The sequence below is a fragment of the Chiloscyllium punctatum genome, chromosome 32, assembly GCF_047496795.1.
Source record: "Chiloscyllium punctatum isolate Juve2018m chromosome 32, sChiPun1.3, whole genome shotgun sequence".
In the NCBI taxonomy this organism is placed as follows: Eukaryota; Metazoa; Chordata; class Chondrichthyes; order Orectolobiformes; family Hemiscylliidae; genus Chiloscyllium; species Chiloscyllium punctatum.
Window position 1 is genome coordinate 41,515,102 of NC_092770.1, and position 21,253 is coordinate 41,536,354.

The 21,253-nt window shown below is 39.9% G+C and overlaps 1 protein-coding gene across 1 annotated transcript in view; it reads left to right on the top strand.

Moving 5' to 3' along the window:
- The window catches only part of LOC140457797 (protein mono-ADP-ribosyltransferase PARP12-like), a 52,350-nt gene that overhangs the window by 10,821 nt on the left and 20,276 nt on the right, over positions 1–21,253 (top strand). The window contains exons 4-7 of the mRNA XM_072551419.1: positions 5,322–5,423; positions 7,763–7,886; positions 9,933–10,101; positions 20,007–20,109. Of these exons, the coding sequence (XP_072407520.1) occupies positions 5,322–5,423; positions 7,763–7,886; positions 9,933–10,101; positions 20,007–20,109 (498 nt within the window). The remainder of the gene's footprint in view (positions 1–5,321; positions 5,424–7,762; positions 7,887–9,932; positions 10,102–20,006; positions 20,110–21,253) is intronic.

Below are 21,253 nucleotides of genomic sequence, written 5' to 3' on the forward strand. Positions count from 1 at the left end.
AGCTAAAAAATAAAAATACAGATCGGACTCTGAGTCATTTGTAAAGAGCAGAGCATAAAATATTGTGGTTGATACAGAGAATGCTACCAGGAACATTGATGTTGTTAGTTAAATGATCCATTTCAAGATTCTTGGACTTGAATGAAATTCCGTTATCCTGGTTCCTTTTCACAGTGGCTGGCTGGTAGCAATCAGAGTGAGTGAATATATTTTATTTTACTTTAGCGGTGGCGCAGGGATGCTTAATGGCTATTTTCAAAGCTATGATTCTCATAGCACACGAATCCATGCACCTGGATGTCCAGTTACTAAGACACAGATCAGGGTTGAAACTGACTTTTAACCCCACTTTTTGTTTATCCTTGAGAGGGTAAGACACAAACATGGAGGAGATGGAGTTCAGCTGAGAATGGTTTGGCAAGTCCACCTCTCATCGCTTCCTGTTTAGTCTTTCTGTTTGAGAGTTTCCCTGACTCTGTACAGGTGTGATATTTCATGAGTCCATACAGGACTCTGCCAGACACTCAGTGAATTTATATGCACACTCACTTTTGAGTTCTGCAGTTCTTTTAAAATTTCATGTTTGAATTAAAAGTTTGTTATGTACATAGATGATCTAGAATTAGAAGATCTTTGGTCATGATAGGTACAAAATATTGTATTAGAAAATTCAAAGAGTAATCTGCATAAGTTTTAAGGTAGGATCTATGGATCCTAATTCTTCTATTGCTAAAGTTTTCTAGCCCTCAGGTCTGGATCTGTTTCAGACTAATCAATCAAAATTGATTGCTGCAAATGGTTAAAAACTCCTATCTCATTTTATAGTGCAATCACCAAGATAGTAGAAGGTGAACTGACTGGCACCGACAGAGCCCGGAAGTGCTGCTATCCAAGTCAGTCGAAGTACTGTCCATGAGTCAGTGGCTTGCAAATGGCAGGTTGCTAGTAACACAGGAGACTGTGCCTATTCACGCATTTGGTCTTTAACATTTGCTTCTTGGTCCACAATGACTCAAGATCTTACAAACCCTACTGCAGACTCTAACCTGCAGCATTAAGGTTACTGTTGTCATCAAGTTTTATGCTTCTAGGTCGTTTCAAAAATCAGCTACCAACCTGAGTGGTATCACTCAGTTGACAGCTCAGCACCCTTCTCAGACAGATCAGAGATGTCCTATTCTAACACATTTAGCTGAAAGCAATGGACAGTGCAGGCATAACAGATATTGGTCTTTGCCATCTTTGGTGGACTTTTTCAGGTCCATGGTGTCATTGATAACATCAACAGACCAGCCATCTTGAATCGTGAAGTAAAAAAGCTTACACTCACTGGTGGCCTGTGAGCATGAGAAGCACATCCTGTACACCTGTTCCTGTGCTTGGTGTTATGATTGTTTCAGTCTGTAAGAGTTCCACGTGCTGCGTGTCTTCAAGCAACATCAGACTCTGTTGCTCATTACTGGAAGATAAGGATTATATTAGGGCACAGTCGGGCCATTCAATCTGCTCAGTTCTTGCGCTACAGAGTTGCTGTGTACACAGCCAGACAGCTGACACTGGTGTTCCACTTGTCACTTTCCCAAATATCAGGTCATCAAATTTCTTGTGGTACCAAACTAATATCCTTCTGGTGGCACTGCGATTGCTGACAGTGGCCCCTCTCCCTTGACCATCACCCTAACCCCACTACTTCCAGTCTTTTGGTACAGATTTGCAGGAAGGCAGGTTAAAGGGAGGTTGTTGCACCTGCCCGGAGGATGGAAACACAATTTTCTGCTTCTTGCCCAGACCTTTCTTAAGCACTTTTTGAGAGGCATCCAAAAATCATGGGCTACCTGTGGCCGTCTGCCCCAGATGGCACTGGTCCAATCTTTTACCTTGGTAAAAACAAGGACTGCAGATGCTGGAAACCAGAGTCTAGATTAGAGTGGTGCTGGAAAAGCACAACAGGTCAGGCAGCATCCGAGGAGCAGGAAAATCGACGTTTTGGGCAAAAGCCCTTCATCTATTCGGATGCTGCCTGACCTGCTGTGCTTTTCCAGCACCACTCTAATCTAGACCCCAATCTTTTACCTTTACGGCATGCCCTTTCATACATCACAAGTCATAATGTGTTCAAGATTATTCAACAATAACGTTGGTTCTCAACTAGCAAGCAAAACTTGTATGTACAGAGGGCTGGTACTGCATAATCAGAGCAGAGTCCAGGGACTACTACATCACACCCTGTCTTATTGGTGAGAGTGACTCACAGCTGTTTAAGGTACATTTGCTGTAAGAAACATATACATCATAAGACAACATGGGCTAAGTGAATGGCAGGTCCAGTCATAGCTGTGACTTGCCTTTCTCATCTTTAGGCCTCTCTCAGCAGCACTGCTCAGACATGGGATACAATCCCTTAGTGTGCTTCAGAACAGAAATTGATGTGACAGCCATCTTCCCGACACCAAATGCAAATTCATCCCCTGATGCCAATCTAATGCTGCTTTTTCTTTAAATTAACCTATCTTTCTAATCAACCTGTAAAGAGATATTATTACACACTTCTGGAGCAGGTGGGTGTTGAAGTCATACCTTCCAGTCCAGGGGTAGGGACACTACTACTATGCCATAAGAGTACGACACCAAGATCAGAACTCAGAGATATGAGAGAACTGATCATTCAGAAAGACAGAGAAGAGAAAGGCTGAGGAAATGAAAGGTGAAAGAGGAGTTCACGTAACAGGTAAAGAATGACAAACTTTAACTTCCTTTGTATTTAAGAACAAGTTAATCTAGATCCCAGATTTGTGTAAACAGTTTAGTCACGCACAAGCCATTGTATATTGCAAATTCCTTTCCATTGTGCTAGTGTCCTACTGAATCATAATGAACAAATTATTTCATGCAATTCCTATTCCCGAACCATTGATTTACATTTTGTGCTGAGAGATCAGCTATAAACTACATGGTCACTAAATGCATTATTAAAATTAGTGCAGGAAATCTCCCACCGAATTTAATCTATTATACTGTACATGCAATCATGAGCTCTACAGACCAGGAAGATTCTAAATTCAAATCTCTGTCTCTTGGCTGCAGCTTTGTTGATGCCAGGACTCAATCAGATTTTGAACATTATTATTAATAGATTATCTTGTCACTGCATTGGGGTGTCTTGGTTATTATTGTCAATAAAGCTGTGAACTAGGCCTGTTTAAGAAAGATTACCTCAGTTATAACACCAAATTTTGGAAGATTTATTCCTTGGTTCAGTTGCACATAGTAATACATTTAGCTCATTTAGCTGCTCCTGCCTGTTCTGGCAGGTTTAGACTGAAACAATATTATCAAAGAAGATCCTGAAAGATATCATATTGACTCAGACTGGATTCTAAACTTTAGAGGTGAAGGAAAATTTGTTATTTACTGTACATTAAACTTTCCATTAACCTTGGTTCTGTTTCCATGAGAAAATATTTGACAAGTCTTTTGTTGATTTTTATTTAACAAATTCTTTCCTTGCCATTGGTTTCCCTCCCTTCCCTATGTGCCATTCCTTGCTCTTTGTCACCTTATTTATCTAATAATTACTGGTATGAGTTTTACTGTTGTTGTGATCTAAGTGATTAGTTAATTCAATAGAAAGTAGGCATTCTAGCTAGTACTCTCGAGAACGTGTGAGCTATCTTATTTCCAACACCTCCAACATCAGTGCATCATCTTCTGATTTTGATTCACTTCATGTGATATCAAGAAATAGCTGAACACACTGGATATTTCAAATACAATGATAACATTCTGGCAATAGTATTGGAAACCTGTGTTCCAAATTAGTCATGCTGGTATTCCAGTCCACCTATGACTCAGACACCTACCCAATAATGTGGAATATTGCTCAAGTATGTCCTGTCCACAAATAACAGGACAAACCCAGCCGAGTCAATTATTGTTCTATAAAGTGATGGAGGGTACTGTCACAAGTTCTGTCCAGCAGCACTTGCTCAGCAATAATCAGCTCATTGACACCCAGTTTGTGTACCAGTGGGGTCAGTCAGGTGCTTATTTCACCTCAGCCTTGGATCAAGCATGAAGGAGCCCAGTTTCAGAAGAAGGGGGTAAGAGTGATTAGGCAGAATTTGACAGATTGTGGTAGCAAGGAGTGCTGGCAAAACTGGAGTGAAGTGGAATTGGATTAAAACTCTTCACTGGTTGGAGTTATATTTGACACAAAGGAAGATGGTCGTAGTTGTTGGAGTTCAATCATCTTAGTTGCAAGGCATCACTGCAGGAGTTCAAAGTAATATCCAAGGCCCAACAATCTTCAGCTGAATATTGCTTAAAAACAAGACATTTTCTTAATTAATACCACCAGGCAAAAAAACTTTAGCTTCTTTATCAATGACTTTCCCTTGATGAGAAGGTCAGATGTGGTAAAGTTCATTGATGATTGCACAAGGTTCAGTGCCATTCAAACTTCTCTGATACTACAGCAGCTTGTGTCCAAGTACAGCAAAACTTGGACAATATTCATCTCTAGGCTGGTAACTTTTACACCACATCGGGACTAGAAAATGACCATCCCCAACAAGAGAAAATCACCCATGATGTTCAATGGCATTGCCATTACTGAATCTCCACAATCAATATAAATACACCTGTACATATATACATACAATAGCTTTGGAGCAGGTCAGAGCTAGGAATTCCACAGTGAGTAAATCACCCCCTGTTTCCGCAAAGCCTGTCCACCATCTATAAGGCACAAGTCAGGATTATGATGAAACATGCTGCACTTGCTTGGGTGAGCGCAGTTTCATCTACACTAAAAAAACTGGACACTGTTCAGGAAGGAAAATCCACTTGATTGGCACCATATCCACAACATTTACCTCCTCCACCACCAATGAATATGGCAGTATGTGCCATCCAAAAGATGCAATGCTGCAGCTCACCAAGGTACCTTCAGCCCCACCTTGCAAATTTATAATTTCTACCATCTGGGAAACAGATGGATGGGAACACAACCACTGGTAAATTCCCCTCCAAATGATAGTCCATCTGTATTGCATTCCTTCATTATTGCTGGGTTGAAAACCATGGAACTACTTTTCTAAAGCATCGGGTGTAAAACAGAGTGTAGCAGATGAAGAAGGCAATTCACTTTCACCTTTGGAAGGACAATAAATGCTGGACTAGCCAATGACAATTGCATTCCATTAACAAATAAAAAAGTCAGTCATGTAACCCAATGTTTATCTACACGGTTTCAGATCAGTTCAACAAATAATTCTTCAAATGGGTAGCTGGATTTATAATCTTTTGCTGTGTTTTTGCAGGAATGAAAGCTGTGCCTACAGTTTCTCCAACAAAGTCCCAGCAAAATGCTGACGCTGAGGAAATCTGTCTCTACTACATCAGAAAAAACTGCAGCTTCAAAGGTATCTGTAAAGTTTCAAATATTTTGCCAAAGATGATGACTTTCTGGAACATTTTTACTGATGCTTTGTTCCATTATTTGAGGTATTAAATACACGTTTATTTTTACCCAATTTGCTTTGCGCACATTCTGCATTTACCTTACATTTCCTTCACTGATAGCATCTTCACCTAACAAGCCAGTTTTAAAAGGTATATGAGGCTTCCACAACATAAATTTCATTATAAGAGTAGTTGCCTTCATCAATTCTGGAGCCAGCGGGACACCTACGTCAAGTAGCTGTTCCTTCCGAAGGTAGTGTAACTCTTCTGATTCAGTCTTAGATGATGTGTAGCATTTAATTCATTCCATTTATCTGTACTACTCACGAGGAAAGATCAATAAAAAACAAATCAACGGAAATGTTCAAAAACATATGGAAGTGTAGTTATTTGTAAATGTACTGGCGATGTAAAACCCTGTAATTGAATGAGATAGTTTCTACTGATCTGACAGCCTCAATCTCTCATGTAAAACTAGTTCAAACAGCTCTCCAACCTGAACACAGCCTAAAACAATACAGTCAAAATAAAGCATATTGAAGTAAGGGTTCGGAGGAAGGATTACTGGACTTGAAATATTAACTCTGATTTCTCTCCACAGATGATGCCAGACCTGCTGAGGTTTTCCAGCAATTTTTGATTTTGTTTCTAATTTCAAATTGAAGACTGATGTCTCAATTAAGGAGGGAATGGCAGAACAACAGCAGCCCCCAATGAATGCCATGCATATATTGACCTTGGTATGTGTGGTGATTTGTTATCATCTACCAAGGACCACAAACACCTCTCTTTATTTGAGAGACAAAGTGGTTATATAGCTTAAGGAACACTGCTTCGGATCAAGAATGGGTCAGTATAAGGAGACAGAACTCCATAAACTATCAGTTAGTACAGGAACCGAAACTATGCTTTGCAAAACTCTGCACTATGTGCTAACCAACTGAGTTAATCAATCTCAACTTGGCAAATGTGCTGTGTACAAAAGGTAATTATCAGTTGAGTTTGGCTGTTAAGATGCTTCATGGGATGAGGTAACCAAATATGGTGCAGGTACAAACTCACTATTATAAAAGCCAAAGTTAGATTTGTGTTTTGCAAATGTAATATCTGACTTACCCATAATAGCAAATGTCATCACCTCCAAAAATATAGCTTGAACTTTGATAAGTAAATACAAGATTACTAAATGCTATTCATCCCTGCCTTTGTTATTGACAGGCTTGACTATTTAAATGTGCTGATAGAGTCATAGAAGTCTACAGCACAGAGAAAGGTCCTTTGACACATAAAGACTGTGCCCATCAGAAACAAACATCAATTTTAATTCTATCTGCCTGCACTCGGCCTATAGCTTTGAATGCATGGTATTACATGTGCATATATACATACTTCCTAAATGTTGAGGGATTCTGTCTCTACCACCCTTATAGGCACTGAATTCCATATTCTCATCACCTTCTGAATGAAAAGAAATCCTCACATCCCTTCTAAACCTCCTGCTCCTTAATTTAATTCTATGCTCCTGTTTATTGATCCCTCTATGCAGGAGAAAGGTTTCTTCCTGTCTATCTTGTCTATGCTATTCATAATCTTATACATCTCTGTCATGTCTCCCCATCAGTCTACTCATGTTCTAAGGGAAACAGACCTAGTTTATCCAATCTCTCCCCATAACTAAAACTCTTCAGCCCAGGCATCTGAAACACAGCTGCCTCTGTCCCAACCTGCACCAATCCCAACTGCCCCTCACTGCTCTTCTTGCTGATTTTCACTAAATCCTGGTTAGCCAATGGCTCAATTTTTAAGTTCTCTCCTTTATTTTCAAAGCCCTCCATATACTGACACTCCATATCTCAGTGATCTCTTCCAGTTGTACATTCCTCCTTGAAATTTGGATGCTCCTCACATGTGGGCCACTTACATGTCTCCAATATTGAAGGCCATACCTTCAGCTTTAGCAGTCTGGGTTCCTAAACTCCGAACTTCTCCTCTTCTTCAACTTGCTTTCATTCTTTAAAACTCTCCTTAAAACCTACCTCTTTGAGAAAACCTTTTGGGTCTCTGGCTGAATATCTTCTTCTGTGCCACAATATCATAATTTGTTTAATAATGCTTATGTCAAAAGTATTGGGACATTTTATTGCATGAAAGGAACTTTAAAAATACAAAAGTATTTTGCTGTTATTCAGTTCATTGTGTTTGCTTTGAAAACTTAAAAGTAGAAACTGCCTCAATGATATAGGAATTTTGCAGAGTCGACTCAATCTAAAGGTTAATAACCACATTCATATTTTTACAGACAAGTGTATTCGGGTTCACTTCAATCTTCCCTATCGGTGGCAAATATGCAAGGGAACATGGCGGGATTTGCCAAACATGGAGGCGATTGAAATGGAATTCTGTGACCCAAAGAATATCACCAGGTATCTTTCTGATGTATTAAGTCCAAAATTAGAACAAATCATATCTGAGTGCTGATGTATTTAAAAATACTGAATTCCAAAATCACTGAATATCAAAATCACTGAATTCCAGATCTCCTTTAACTCCTGTATCCCATGAACAACTTTAATTTCAAATCCAACCTTCAAAAAAATCTAAGGTAATTCCAAATTCTTAACTAAATTTACTTGAAAGTTTTATGAACAGGCTTGAGGGGCTAAATTGCTTACTCCTGGTCACATGCACTCCTCAATCTATGGAAAATAGTTGCATGGAACTCCAAGAGAAAAAAAAACACACAAAGCTTATCTATAAGGTTTAACTAATGGATTTTATCCTTTCTGAAATAGATGGCCAACTGGCAATGCTTGGAATATCCCTGAGCAAGTTGAAAATTTATCTGGATGTTTAACTGGATATTTTATTTATTCACACTGTTTCTCCGGATTATGAGAGAACAAATGGAATTAATTAAAATCATCCTTTCCAAATGAACAATTAAATAACAGTGAGATCATATGACTTATCACATCACATTTTATAATAACACTATTAGCTAGTCAGTCTTCTATCCATGCTAATATACTACCTTCAATACTCTTACCTTATTAAATAGCCTTATGTGCAGTACTTCAATCTTTCCACTTCTACAGAAGGAAGTTTAATCTTCAGATAGTCTGATGTCTCAAGTTCTTGTATCATTCTAGTAAATTTTTTTGTGTCTTCTGTTGTGTCTCTGTATCCTTTTGTAATGATATGGAGACCTCCTGATGCTCAATGTTCTTTAAATGGAACCTAACTAAGGTGTACAAAATTTACCTAACACTCTCAAAAGCAGTTAAAGGCAACCAGACAAAAGTGAGGTAAAGTAACGATAGCATGAAAGGAAGAGATCCTGCAGGGATTATACACAATGTTAGTTTGAGAGCTTTTTTTTTGGTTTTTCAGGAATCATTATATGCTGGTTTAAGAGCTTGGTCAAAGCATACATAAGTGTAGGATGAAACAAAGTTGCTATGTTTTGGTATCAATTCATGATTCATTCTACAAAGACTTAGCCAATATCATAAAGAGAACAAGTACTGATGTGCAACTTTGATGTACAGAAAGTCATTTGCGTCATTACAATGTTGGTAAATGTGAACTCTCGATACTCCTCTTCCATCATCTAATTTTAATATTAGAGACCTTCATGGGTTAAGATGATTTTTAAAAAAACACAACTACCAATCTAAAATAGATGGTGTAGTTACCTGACCACGGATTGAGGCAAATTCAGGGAACTCATAATGAAGACACTCAACTGGATAAACTGAAATCACGACCCAAAAACATGGAACCCAGGGGAACTAAATCAACATCAAGAGATTAGCATCCTTGCTTAATTTGCACTTACATGATATTGGGAGAGTATTCAGTTCGGAAAGATATTGGAGCTTGACTTAGGAGTATACAAATGAACAATATTCATGGAATTATTTTGCAGAATATTTCAACATATTCTGAAATTTTGGTTTTGGTTTAATTCAATTCATAAAATGATGTTTATAATGCAAAGTGCAGAGAATAAAAGATTGCCAGCCCAATTCTTTTCAAGCTCAGTTACAATTGATCCTGTCATTGACTCCATCCATAAATTGAATCTCCTTGCAGTGCTATAGAAATACTCCCAAAACTCTAAAAGTTAATCTAAGAAATCTGAAAACATGATCATCTCAATGTTCAAACTTCCAGTCTACTGTCCTCTGCCAAGATAATTTTTCTTACATCAGGAACACGGCAATTATAAACATGGAATATGAGATATCTATATTTTTCCCTGTAGTCTTGCGACAAAACTAAATATCTAGCTACAGCCTGTTCCATGGGTCCATTACATACATTCTAATCACTAGTCTCTTTGGAGAATTGGTCTTAAACCTGTGCACATCATTCCTGTGTTAACTTGGTGCTTGTATATTTGTAAATATATTAATGCCCTGAATTATGTCTCCCTTCAAGTACTCTTCCCTAAATTATTTTAACAGCTCAGGACCTACTCACATCAACTTTGAATCAATGATGTGTGGATCTCACCAGGTGAGACGTCTCTGTACTGCATCTTCAGTGACTAAACCCCCACACTACATCCTTACAACTGAATGGCTGTGGTACATGAATGATATGTTTGGAAAATGGACTAAATATGATTGCCAAGTAAGTTCTATGTTTCTTTTTTGTTCTTAATCTTGGGCAGTAGGCAGCAATGCTGTGTAACAGGTCAACAGCTTTAATTGGTGAAAATCATCATTTTGAGGCAGATTTTCAATATACTACCCAGTCAGAATATTGCCTTTCCTTAAGAGTAAACATCTTCAGATGAGTAGGAGATAAACAAACTGGTTTGGGGAGATGGGGGGGTGGGGGGGGTGGTGGTGGGGGTGGGGGGGAGGGGGGCAGAGGTAGTGGGGAGCAGTGTGGAGAGAGACAGACAGAGAGAACAACAGAGGGAAAACAAATATTTCTTAAAATATTTTCAAGAGCGCAGGAGTTCTTTCCACTGTCTGGGTTAATATTTACTTCTCAATCCATATCACAAAAACAGATTATCTGGTCATTATCACATTGTTCTTTGCTGGAGTCTGCTGTGTGTAAATTAGGTAGTGAACTTCCTATACTACAATGTATTGACTACATTTCAAAAATGCTTCATTGGTTGTAAAGCATGTTGAGACATCCAGCAGTCATGAAAATGACTACATTAGTCCAAATTTTTCATCTTTAACATGTCCGATGTGATTACAAACCTTTTCAATTGTACTTTCAAAAATGGAATGTGAAATGATAGATAGCATTTTGTCCTTTGTTACAATCCCGATGGAGACTGATAATTTTTAAAAGGTTCTCAGACTTCCAATCAATAGCTGAATGAGTGATCCCACAAGATTACATGTTACAAAATCTCCATTGTAACAAGTGACTAAACTAATAATTATTGATTAAATGCTATTTTATTTTCGTAGGAAAATCATACTTTCGATACGGAAAGTGACATTTACCTTGTATACTTACCACACTTCACATTAGTTATGGAATTTTAGCAAATGTTTCCATGTTGTAAAACTATGACTCTATGATTGCACTCCCAGATTCCAATGGGTTCCCATCTTCCCATTTCACAATGTAGTAACTTTGGGTGACTGACTACAGACACTGACCTCAGTTTCTGAAGTGTTTTATTAATACAGCACCAGCAGAAGAAGGCAGCTTCAATGATTGTTTTTGCCCTACCCATGCCAAACAAATCTCCCAGAATCAGTGGAATACTGCAGGATTTGCCTTTTTGACAGAGACCATCTCACTCCCACTTCTAGCTAAAGTAGCTCAGAAAGTTAAGCAGCCTTTTCTCCCAGAACTTCTGCTGTCAGTCTGTAATGAGTCACTAATTTGTAGGGAGGCCTGTACATCCTCTGGCATAATTTAATTGCATGTATGCCCCTATTCAATATTTAATCTGCCGAACCTCACATGTCTCTTCACTAAATTGAGCTGGCATCCTGTGACCATTCCACTGTCCTGTTTGTACACTCTTGAAGCCTTTTGCAGTCTGTTTCATTTTCATTTACAAACATCACCTTTTGTACAATCAATGGACATATTGTGTTGACAGCCAGCTCCCCCAAGATCTATTACTTGTCCTCACATGACTATAAATATACCAACAAAAAGACCTGAAACACTTATCAACAGGTAATTTATCGGCAGTCCATATGTGCCCAGTCAGTCTGTGGCCAAAAGAATAACTGACACTGGTTGAATGGAAGCCTCCTTATTGACAGTAACCAAACAACCATCCTTCCAACAGGACTCATAGATAGTCTTCTCTGGCACTGTAAGAACTTGATGACTTGCCCCTCTAGGACAAGCTGAGCTCCTGTGGGACAACCATGCTGGGCCACCAATAATAGTGCCATTTTCAAGGCTGTACTTTGTGGACTTCAGCACTCAGGCCCTGAACTGACTGGTCTAGGATACAATGAGAGGCAAAAATGAGGACTGCAGATGCTGGAAACCAGAGTTTAGATCAGAGTGGTATTGGAAAAGCATAGCAGGTCAGGCAGCATCTGAGGAGCAGGAAAATCGACATTTTGGGCAAAAGCCCTTCATCCGGAATAGAGGCAGGAAGCCTCCAGGGTGAAGAGATCTACCCTAGAGGCTTCCTGCCTCTATTCCTGATGAAGGGCTTTTGCCCGAAACATCGATTTTCCTGCTGTGCTTTTCCAGCACCACTCTGATCTAAAAACTAGGATACAAAGAGAGCCACATACCCTGTGTATGACATCACGTTACTCTTGCCTGCTCTCCAGCTGCTGCCACATCATGTTCTCCATAAACTAGCTACTCTCACATCAGCTCATGCACTTCAATCCCTAAAATGTGATTGAGCTCATCTGGTCCGTAGATAGCTCCCTTGTACTTCATGCTCTGCTTTATGGAAACACCTGGTATTAGAGTCATAGAGCCATGGAGGTGTACAGCACGGAAACAGACCATTTAGTCCAAATCGTTCATGCCAACTAGATATCCTAACTGATGCTAGTCCCATTTGCCAGCATTTGGCCCATTTCCATCTAAACCCTTCCTATTCATATACCCATCCAGATGCCTTTTAAATGTTGTACATAGAACATAGAACATAAAAAAAAAGCACAGTACAGGCCCTTTGGCCCTCGATGTTGCACCGATCCAAGCCCACCTAACCTACACTAGCCCACTATCCTCCATTATCCAATGCCCGTTTAAATGCCCATAAAGAGGGAGAGTCCACCACTGCTACTGGCAGGGCATTCCATGAACTCACGACTCACTGAGTAAAGAATCTACCCCTAACATCTGTCCTATACCTACCACCCCTTAATTTAAAGCTATGCCCCCTCGTAATAGCTGACTCCATACGTGGAAAAAGGTTCTTATGGTCAACCCTATCTAAACCCCTAATCATCTTGTACACCTCTATCAAGTCACCCCTAAACCTTCTTCAATGAAAACAGCCCCAAGTGCCTCAGCCTTTCCTCGTACGATCTTCCTACCATACCAGGCAACATCCTGGTAAACCTCTTCTGCACCCGTTCCAGTGCCTCCACATCCTTCCTATAGTATGGCGACCAAAACTGCACACAATACTCCAGATGCGGCCGCACCGGAGTCTTATACAACTGCAACATGACCTCAGGACTCCGGAACTCAATTCCTCTACCAATAAAAGCCAGTACGCCATATGCCTTCTTCACCACACTATTTACCTGGGTGGCAACTTTCAGAGACCTGTGTACATGGACACCAAGATCCCTCTGCTCATCCACACTACCAAGTATTTGACCATTAGCCCAGTACCCCATCTTTTTGTTACTCATACCAAAGTGAATCACCTCACACTTGCCCACATTGAACTCCATTTGCCACCTTTCTGCCCAGCTCTGCAGAATTGCACCCACCTCCACCACTTCCTCTCGCAGCTCATTTCATACATGCCCTCTGCATGAAAAAGTTGCCCCTTATGTCCATTATACATTTTTCCCCTCTCACCCTAAACCAACACCCTCCAGATCTGGACTCCCACCCCAGGAAAAGTCCATGTCTACTTACCCTATCCATGCCCCTCATGATTTTATAAACCTCGATAAGATCACCTCTCAGCCTCCGATGTTCCACAGAAAACAACCCCAGCCTATTTAGCCTCTCCATATAGCTCAAATCTTCCAATCTGGCAACATGCTTTTAAATCTTTTCTGAACTGTTTCAATTTTCACAACATCCTTCCAATAAGAGGGAAACCAGAATTACACACAAGATTTCCAAAAGTGGCCTAACCAATGTCCTGTACAGCCGCAATATGACCTCCCAACTCCTATACTCACTGCTCGGACCAATAAAAGGAAGCATACCAAATGCCTTTTTCACTATCCTATCTACCTGCGACTCCACTTTCAAGGAACTGTGAACCTGCACTCCAAGGTCTCTTTATTCAGCAACACTCCCCAGGACTACCATTAAGTATATAAGCCCTGCCCTGATTTGCCTTTCCAAAATGCAGCACCTCGGATTTATCTGAATTAAACTCCATCTGCCACTCCTCAGTCCATTGGCCCATCTAATCAAGATCCCATTTGTACTCTAAGGTAACCTTTTTTGTTGTCCACTACACCTCCAATTGTGATGTCTTCTGCAAACTTACGAACTATACCTCCTATGTTCACATCCAAATCATTTATATAAATGACCAAAAACAATGGACCTAACACTGTTCCTTATGGCACTCCACTGGTCACAAGCCTCCAGTCTGAAAAGCAACCATCCACGACCACAACCCTCCATCTTCTACCTTTGAGCCAGTTCTGTATCCAAGTGGCTAGTTCTCCCTTTATTCCAAGTGATCTAACCTTGCTAACCAGTCTACAATGAGGAGCCTTGTCGAACGCCTTACTGAAGTCCATATAGATCACATCCACTACTCTGCCCTAATCAATCCTCTTCATTACTTCTTCAAAACAACTCAATCAAGCTAGCGAAACATGATTTCCCAAGCACAAAGCTGTGTTGGCCAGCCATAATCAATCCTTGCCTTTTCAAATGCATGTAAATCCTTTCTCTCAGGATTCCCTCCAACAACTGAGGTCAGGCTCACCAGTCTATAGTTCCCTGACTTTTCCTTACCACCTTTCTTAAATAGTGCCACCACATTAGCAACCTCCACTTTTCTGGCACCTCAGCTGCGACTATTGATGATATAAACATCTCAGCGAAGGGCCCAGCAATCACTTCCCTAGCTTCCCACAGAGTTCTGGGGTACACCTGATCAGGTCTTGTGGATTTAACCACTTTTACGTGTTCCAAGACATCCAGCACTTCCTCCTCTGTAATATGGACATTTTTCAAGATGTCATCATCTATTTACCCATAGTCTATAACTTTCATGTCCTTCTCCACAGTAAACACTGATGCGAAATACTCGTTTAGTATCTCCCCCATCTCCTGTGGTTCCACACATAGGCTGCCTTGCTGATCTTTGAGGGTCCCTATTATCTCCCTAGTTACCCTTTTGTTCTTAATATATTTATAGAATCCCTTTGGATTCTCCTTAACCCTATTTGCCAACGCTATCTCGTGTCCCCTTTTTGCCCTCCTGATTTCCCTCTTAAGTATACTCCAACATGCTCCCCCCAAAACTTCAGTCACTTTCCCTGTCTTATTTCCCAAGAGTTGGCCATGTTTTGTGACCTTTTCTAGTAGGTACACCCACATACTGAATCAGAAGATTTTTGAGTACGCATTTAACAACTTCCTCTCCATCTAAACCCTTAACATAATGGCAGTCCCAGTCTATATTCAGGAAGAGCACATCACTCTACTAAAGGCCATCTTTGCTCCTTAACCATCTACAGACCTAAAAAAAAGCACAGTCTTACAGTCTTAAAAACACTGCTCCAGACTCGCTTAGTAACTATGTTTTATATTTTTTAAATTTAACAAAGGGTACATAGTTCTACATAGCATCTCTGGGCTGTGGATAGCTGCATGTATAGAACATAGAACATAGAACATAGAACATAGAACAATACAGCACAGAACAGGCCCTTCGGCCCACGATGTTGTGCTGAACTTCTAACCTAGATTAAGCACCCATCCATGTACCCATCCAAATGCCGCTTAAAGGTCGCCAATGATTCTGACTCTACCACTCCCATGGGCAGCGCATTCCATGCCCCCACCACTCTCTGGGTAAAGAACCCACCCCTGACATCTCCCCTATACCTTCCACCCTTCACCTTAAATGATCTTTGAGAATGCTCCCTTTTACTATGCTGGCATTTTTCTTGGTCACTAGCATCTCTATTTTATCCATAACACAGAGTGAGTCTCTCTCATTCCTTTCAATATTATAACATCTTCATCTTAATTTTTACACTACAGTTTGCTCTCTAGTGTAGTATTAAGATCTCAGTCTTTAGAGGCTTTTTCTGACATCTCTATTCTGATCTCATTTGCATATTCTATTCTACTACATTTGTGGACACGAACGCTCAATACTTCGGAGAACTCTGCCAGATTGTCACACATCTGCTGATGTCCAAGTGCTCAGCTACAACCTATGACTCTTGAGGATTTACCTCTTTGTCCCATGGAGAATCAATATGACAGTCCTCCCCTCTCAAAGGGGACTGTACACTGATATCTCTGCCTTTGACACCTTCTCCAGCGCAGTAATGCTGCACTCCTCACCTAATGCCCTTGACATTAAAACAATACATCGATTCACTAGTGTGCCGGTATCTGTGCTGGTGTGACAATGCTTGCTCAGACAAATTTATCTTCTTTTGTTTCCCAATATGTTTTGGTGTCTGGGGTGGGACTACAACCTGTGAGCTGAAGACATGAAAACCATTATCATTCTTCAGTGATGGGTCTGTATACTACATCTAGTGCTTAGCATGCTGTCAGACTGGATTTTCCTCATAAATTCAGTACTACCCTTTGACTTTGCATCCACATTCCCTGCAACCCAAAACCATTCAAACTCAATAGCCTCCCAAAGTAAACAGCCTTGTGAACTACCAGCATATAATTCCGGGAATGCCTCTTCCGTGGTCGTGTTCAGGTGAAATGGGGGATTTGCTGACACTCATATGTTCTTTAGATAGGATCCTGGTTCACACTACATGCCACATTCGATCTCAGCATTGGTCTTCAACACCATTCATCTCCCTTTCTTGACCTCTGCCTATTTGTCCTGTAAGGACAATAGGGAGAGGGAGATGAGACAGTGCAATGTTCTTTGGAAAAGGGGATTTCCTCCAGCTGATTTGAAACAGCATCTCCCATCTGGTAGCCTTACTTATTAGCACTGTGTGCTGTGTAGGTGACTTGGGTACACATTCCTCCAAGGTTGAGGAGGTGTATGCACTCTGTGTCCCCTGAGATGCTTTGCATGACATATGCTTGAATCCGAGGGGAGACACCAAATATGCAGAAGTCTCAATGACTTTGCTAGATTACAGCAGGCTGCAAAAGTGCTAGTGGCACTGCACTTCAATTTTTCGGAGCTCTGCACAAACTGAATGCAAGCTGTCTTCACCATGATTGGGAAAATCTTGGAGCGGTTAACAAGAGATTGTCCTTCATCTCATTGAACGCCTGCACCAGAATGTTTAGCTCATGGTTCTTAAAGTTCTGAGCTGAAAGTCCAGCTCTTGCAATTGCTTCCTGGGTCTGACTTCCTGGTACTGGAGGAGATGGTTCAGTTTGTGTATTTCCTGTGTGGGACAAAACATTGGCTTGGTATGATAAGACCATGTTAACGTGAGGTTGGTGTCTTGTGGTCTGAATGCCAGTTTCTCATCTATAGGCTTGGTGGCTATTGATAAGTGATTTAGCAAGCATTGACACTGTGGCCATGTTGTAGGGGAACAGAGCTCCTTGAGATACACACATATTTGCCTTATATCCCAATTCCGTTACCTAGAATTGCTTTCAAAGTATGTAACAAGTATGTATAACATTGTAGGCTCGTGCAGTAACCTGATTTGATCTTGGACATGCAAACTCTATCTTTCTAGGGAATAAATAAAGTGATTTATTTAGTTGGCAGCAGCAGTCATTACAGTCAGGCATTAGTCACCAGTCAAGGGACGGAAGGAAATGGTATCAGCAAGATGATGATGATCTTAAGAAACCAATCAAGAATTAGGCACATACTGCCTAGAGAGATAAAGCAGTGAAAAAAACAGTAATATTGTAAATGGACATACTGGAGCCTGGTTTTGAAGTCTAGAAGATAAGTTAGATCAATGTACATTCTGTGCTTTTTTACTTTCTGCGTATCTCGCCAATTCAAGACTGATTGTACACTGTTTACATATTGGCGAGTTAATTTGAGTCCACAGTTGCCAGTGACAATATACAAGAGTAGTACTGAGCAAGAGCTAATACTATAATAACACTTAGCAGTCCAGGACCACAGTAGTATGAAGAGAAGAGAGAAGAAGAAATTCAAACCAGAACAGCAGCAGACATGTACAGAATCAACCATGAGCAGTTGTTCTGAAGTGAGTTGGCTAAATCACTACTCACATTAAGAATAATTATTTTATACTTTTCGTGGTACACTTAATAAGTTATGTGAAATGTGTGATCTTGTAGCTAATCAGCATTGAAGGACTTTTCACATCAGCTACCTCATGCTCAGTCTATAATTATAATTGAGGATTCCTGTTGTGCTGTGGTAGCGCCCCTGCATCTTGGTTCAATCCCATCTGAGCCCGACATGTGTGATAGCATGCTTGAACAGGCTGTTCAAAAATATCTGTAATTGTAATTGTCTTATGTTTTATAATTAAAGTTAAATTAAACCCTATAAATTGGACACAAAGGCAGCACTGATCAGCATTTATAGGGTAGCAGGATATAGAGAGAAGCCTGTGTTATCAAAACTTAGCTTTTCTAAATGCTGAGAACATTTGGATGTTCTGAATCAAGGAAAGGTCATTAAGCCCAAGCACTCGATTTCTTCATAGACCTCAATTCCAAGCTTCTCACTATATCCTTCAATTTTTACTTGTTGAAGATGTATCTGTTTGCTCATTTATGTATTTACACTGTCTGCTCTAATGACAGCTCCTGTTAATTTACATCATTGCCAACTGCCTACATGTAAACATAGTTTTATATGGTTTTGTCTGTCTTCCATTCTTATTAACAACCTATACTTTGACCAAAGTAAATCAGAGCAGGACTTATACACTAAATGGTAAGGTCATGGGGAGTATTGCTGAACAAAGAGACCTTAGAGTGCAGGTTCATAGTTCCTTGAAAGTAGATTCACAAGTAGATAGGATAGTGAAGAAGGTATTTGGTATGCTTTTGTTTATTGGTCAGAGCATGGAGTATAGGAGTTGGAAGGACAATTTGTGACTGTACAGGACATCAGTTAGGTCACTTTTGGAATATTGCGTGCAATTCTGGTCTCCTTCCTATCAGAAGGAGGTTGAGAAACTTGAAGGGGTTCAGAAAAGATTTGCAAGAGTGTTGCCAGGATTGGAGGATTTGAGCTATAGGGAGAGGCTCGAATGCTAGGAATGACTTATAGAGGTTTATAAAATCATAGATAAACAAGATTGGTGTGAGTGGGTCCAGAACTAAAGGGCATAGCTTCAGGGTGAGAGGGAAGAGATATAAAAGGGACCTAAGAGACAGCATTTTCACTCAGAAGGTGGTGCGTGTGTAGAATGAACTGCTAGAGGAAGTGATATAGGCTGGTACAATTACAGCATTTAAAAGGCAACTGGATGGGTATACGAATAGGAAGGGTTTAGATGGATATGGATCAAATGCTGGCAAATGGAACTAGAGTCAGTTAGGATATCTGGTCAGCATGGATGAGTTAGACTGAAACGTCTGTTTTTGTGCTGTATATCACTATGACCCCATGACTTTATGTATCCATAAATAATTAAATCCCTTATCACTCTGGTCTCTGGATTTGAACATATGAATTAGGAGCAGGAGGTGGCCACATGGAGCCTTTAGCCTGATGTGCCATTCACTAAGATCAAAGTTGATCTGATCACTCCACATTTATGCCTAACTACAATAGCCTTTCATCACTTAGTTTATCAGAAATATAAGTCTGTGGATAGTACTTGATAACCTCTTCTGTAACTTAGCTTTTAGTTTCCGTTCCTGTGTCAGCAAAACCTCTTGCCTACTCCTTCCTGTCATGCCTTAAAAATATTCAAAGACTCTGCTTCCACAGCCTTTCAAGAAAGAGGGTTCCAAAAGCTCTTACCACTCAGAGAGAAAACAAATCTTCTCATCTCTTCATTATTTTTAAATCGTGATAATCCTTGGCAATCCTATCTAATACTTGAAAACATCATTATCATCCAGAGCTTTCTCCAGCCTCTCTCAGAATTGACACTTTAGATTCTACATTTGTCCATGTTTACCTACTTCTCCATCCACTAAAACAAACAACAGTACTAAGTGATGTGTTAGTAAGCTTTGCTTTGAAGTATTAAGCCTTCACAAGCCAGAAATCTGATCATCAATGGGCATTTTTGACACAGGATGATGTGCATGTGACATCGGCAGACCTTGAGAATGTCTATTTGGCCAATAGCAACGCTGAAGTATCTATTGGAGAATTCAATGAAACATTAAGTTTTAAAGGTACGGTCACTTCATGTAACACTGTAATCTGTGTAATTTACAAATGTAATGTGACATTGTTGATGCATTTTAGTTTCGTGGTATCTATAGAGGAGTAAATTTGGAGAATTTGTTGGAGACCAGAATAGTCTGGTATTCAGTGGAGGAAATTATGACCCATTTCCCTCCTCCCCCAAACCTCACTCCACAAAATTGGGGTGGCTACAAAGAAGCAGAAGTAGGCTGTTTAACCACTGAATCTGTCCAATCTTCAATGAGATCGTTACAGAACTGAAACCTAACTCCATAGATAGTACTTGAGAACTGTTGTTTTAAAATTTAGCTTGTAATTTCTGCTCATCTCCAAACAGAACCCCTTCTCCACTCCTTTCTATCTTGTTGATCTATTGTTTGGTTTCCACTACCTGAATTTTCACTCATATCCAAACATCTTATACAAAAACATCAATTTTTTTTTCAAAAAGAAAAATATATTGATCGTTTAGTATAAATATGTATCTTTTTGTATACTGTTGGTTTATTAAAAGAAAAATAAAGAATTAAGAATGTTTTTCTGTTTGGTCATAACTATTGGAAGGCATATAATGACAAATAAATCTTTAACTTACTCCAGTGTTTAATAAGGAAACCTCAGGCTATTTGATATTTATCCCATTCTAGTGGGAAACAGAACCCTTTGCTCCGATTGTCATTTGTCCTAAAGTTTTGGGGAGGATGTGACGAGTGGCACTACCGAGTAAATTGTTTTAGGCTGTCAGTTATGGATAAGAAAAGTCAGCATATGCTTCATTAAGTGTTGCACCAAATATTCACATTCAGAGATACCCCTTAACCTGAAAAAAGGCCACCTGCTGTAGTGTCACCTTCTCAAACATGATCTCCAGTTCTCAATAGAAAAGCAGCAGTTCTTACACCTCCTCCAGTCACCATCTTCAATAAGTTAGCTTTCATCAAAACTACTTGTTCCTTTAGTTTAATCTTATAGCTCTTTAAGAACAACTACAATTCAGGATCCCTATCCAGAGCTGCTAAAAAATATGTAATCTGTGAATGGTCCTGAGTATGTCACAAATTGATTGAATTACTTAGATCACTGCCCAAAGAATTTTATTTTACAAAATCATTTGAGATTCCATTTCTGGAT